Genomic DNA, 2927 nt, shown 5'->3' with positions numbered 1-2927 from the left:
TATGTGGGGAGGGAATGAGAGGAAAGAAAAAAAAAGGTAAAGAGAGGATAAAGAAAAATAAACAGGATTACCACAACATGAGCTGCACAACACTGGGACTCACTAATCCAGCCGCAATCCGTGAAAAGTAGAAGAGACAACACCAGGTTTCACCCTGTACTGGACACAAACTAGTCAGCTTTTTTTTTTTTAGTTTAGTACGGGGTTTTACGGCGCTCGCAACTGCAAAAGGACAAACTAGTCAGTGACAAAACACCCACCTGACCCTCTGGGAGTCTCATGATAGCCCAGCTGTGAATCAGTATTGACCCCTGTCCCCAGCAACAGCTTCTTGTCTTGATACTGTGCGTGTATGAGGGAGAATCCGTGACCACAGGCGATGTTCAAGGGCTGCAGACAGAGACAGACACCAGCCGTAGTGGCACTTCAGATCTCATCATTATAGGCAATCTTTCTGAGGTTAGAAATTCTTTAACATTTTCCTGTTTAACGTCTTAAGGACCAGTAACCATCTTGCAGCTGGCAGATTTGTCTGGATCATGGCTGTCAACTAAGCTCTCAGACAAAAAACCATATATCTACAACTTTAATTAGAACAGTTTTCGTTCGGTTGAGCACCTGTGCGACAGCTGTAAGCAAGGAGCATGCAACATGTTAACAATGCCACAGGAGTAGCGCACAACGAATCGAGCAAAACATTTTTGAAGGTACCGAAGAAGGATTACATTTTCACAATTTCAAAAGATGTTTTCTGTACTCAGTGCTGGTGAATTCGAGCAGACCCTTATATTTACAGAGTCTTTCTCAACATAACAGACCATGACTGTCTCCTTTAAAATAGTTTATAATTTCCAGTGCAATTACTATACTTGGGACTACTTCCAACAAGCAGTTCAGGTAGGCATATTCATATTTCAAGCACATCGAAAGTACACGACATCAGCTCAGGCAGTACGTACGACATGTATCACACTGGACTGCAACACAGGTGACTTTGGCCTCAATTCGTCTTGTTTGGATAGTTTTTACATGAAACATTTTTTGGAATAACGAAAAAACCCCAACCTATTACAACTTATAGCGCCAGTGAGAGTGTACCTAGTTCCAGAACAATATATTATGAACACTGAGGTTAAACTGCCTTTTCTTCTGTGTAACAAATTCTTTTGAAAACATTCTGTAGTACTACATAATCAGTGGCTCACGAAAGAGATAATACTTAAACAACACGGCTCATAAAAAGACTACAACTTGTCTTACCTTTAACTTGTGAATGTCAAAAAACCTGACACGAGCTGGTCTGTTGATTTTGTTGATTGCAAACTGCTGTTTATCAAATTTTAAACTTGGTCTCATATAACTGGCAATGCCTGAAAAACAATGAAATTTTTAATATGTTTACAATCATTTTTATCATCATGTCTGTTCACGAGAGAGAGAGAGAAAGAGAGAGAGAGGGAGGGAGGGAGGGAGGGAGAGAGAGAGAGAGAGAGAGAGAGAGAGAGAGAGAGAGAGAGAGAGGAGAGTAGGAGGAGGAGGAGAGAGAGAGAGGAAGAGAGGAGGAGGAGAGAGAGGAGAGACATAGAGAAAAAGAGGAGAGAGAGAAAGAAGGAGAAAGAAAGATAAATAGTTAAAATAGACAGAACTCACAAGGACAGACAGTGAGACTGAGAGTTAGACAGACAAACAGAGGCGGTGATACATAAGTCGAGATGTAAATGGAGAGAGAGTGAGAGAAAAAAAAAGAGTAAAGAAAAAATGAAAGATGTCACATTATATACTCCTCTGTACACAACTTTAGGCCAGAGTGATCAAAGATAAATTATGGATTGTGAACATATTTTTGCAGTTTTTCCAAGAAAAAACATCCAATTACATTTTCACAGATAAAATTCTTTCCTGAAAAAACAAAAAACAAACTGGATTACCTAAAGCTCCTGATGCAGCTAGTCCCCAGGCATACACTATCCTCGATTTTGAAGCCTGCTCACCAACATACACATTTTCCTGTGCCTTTCTCTCCTCCTGCTTCCTCTTTCGCTGACTGTACTTTGTCCTTTTCTGAGTCTCCACAATAGACGCCCACTGAGTCAGCACTGCTGGGTGATGTGAGAGACATCTTGTGCACAAGAAACGTGGAGGAATAGAAAAACACTTCTGGTACACCGCCATGCTGAAAGAAATAATATAATTTATAAAAAGCCTGCTCGCCAGCTCCACTTGGACTCAAGTCCGATTAAATTTATAAATATGGGTTTATCTATTCGGACTCGGATCCGAAAAAATGTTTTATTTATTTGGATTCAGCTTCTAAGTGAGTTATGTGAGTGTAATGCGGTTACACAATATAACTGTCGTCAGGGGATTTTGATTTTAACATATTATCAGAACTAGAACTAGAATTAATATATATTATAAGAATCACCTACTAGGACTGTGTAATTGTGTCAAAAGGCAAAAGACTGCACTCTCATTGCCCACTGGCAGAGTTTGCGCACATGGTAACCGACAACTTGGGGTCTTTAAACCACCACTACAGCATCATCATTACTTCGACCATCATTTGTCTTTCCACTTATTTAATTTCATTTTGTTGTGTGTTATAGACCTAGTTTTTCTGTAATTAATTTTTTACGAAAAATTACATCGCACAAATTGAAAGCCCTGGCCTCTTCCTGACACTAGGCCTGGGCAGAAACCGAATAAATTATTCGAATAACCGAATACGAGCCCAAAACTAGGTCTCCGGTTCATTTTTCCAAAAACTAAGTACCTAGTTTGAAACTAGGTACCTGTTTCTAAACTAGGTATCTAATTTCTTATTCGTTTTTTCGCTATTGATTCGCTTTCAGAAGCGGAAGAGTGACGTGTCCTTGGCATTGCACAGAGGGTGTGGGACGGAGAAAAAAGGAGGGGGTAGGCGAGGA

At 40.1% G+C, this 2927-nt stretch overlaps 1 protein-coding gene across 1 annotated transcript in view; it reads right to left on the bottom strand.

The window, feature by feature from the left end:
- LOC101852880 (RCC1-like G exchanging factor-like protein) overlaps positions 1–2927 on the bottom strand; it is a 23019-nt gene that overhangs the window by 17905 nt on the left and 2187 nt on the right. The window contains exons 2-5 of the mRNA XM_005108760.3: positions 2429–2434; positions 1929–2175; positions 1261–1370; positions 261–390 (exon numbers count right to left, since the gene is read on the bottom strand). Coding sequence (XP_005108817.1) covers positions 261–390; positions 1261–1370; positions 1929–2172 — 484 coding nt within the window. The 5' untranslated portion in view covers positions 2173–2175; positions 2429–2434. The remainder of the gene's footprint in view (positions 1–260; positions 391–1260; positions 1371–1928; positions 2176–2428; positions 2435–2927) is intronic.

Source organism: Aplysia californica, unplaced genomic scaffold (genome assembly GCF_000002075.1).
Source record: "Aplysia californica isolate F4 #8 unplaced genomic scaffold, AplCal3.0 scaffold00718, whole genome shotgun sequence".
NCBI lineage: Eukaryota > Metazoa > Mollusca > Gastropoda > Aplysiida > Aplysiidae > Aplysia > Aplysia californica.
This window is presented reverse-complemented; position numbering and strand designations above follow the sequence as displayed.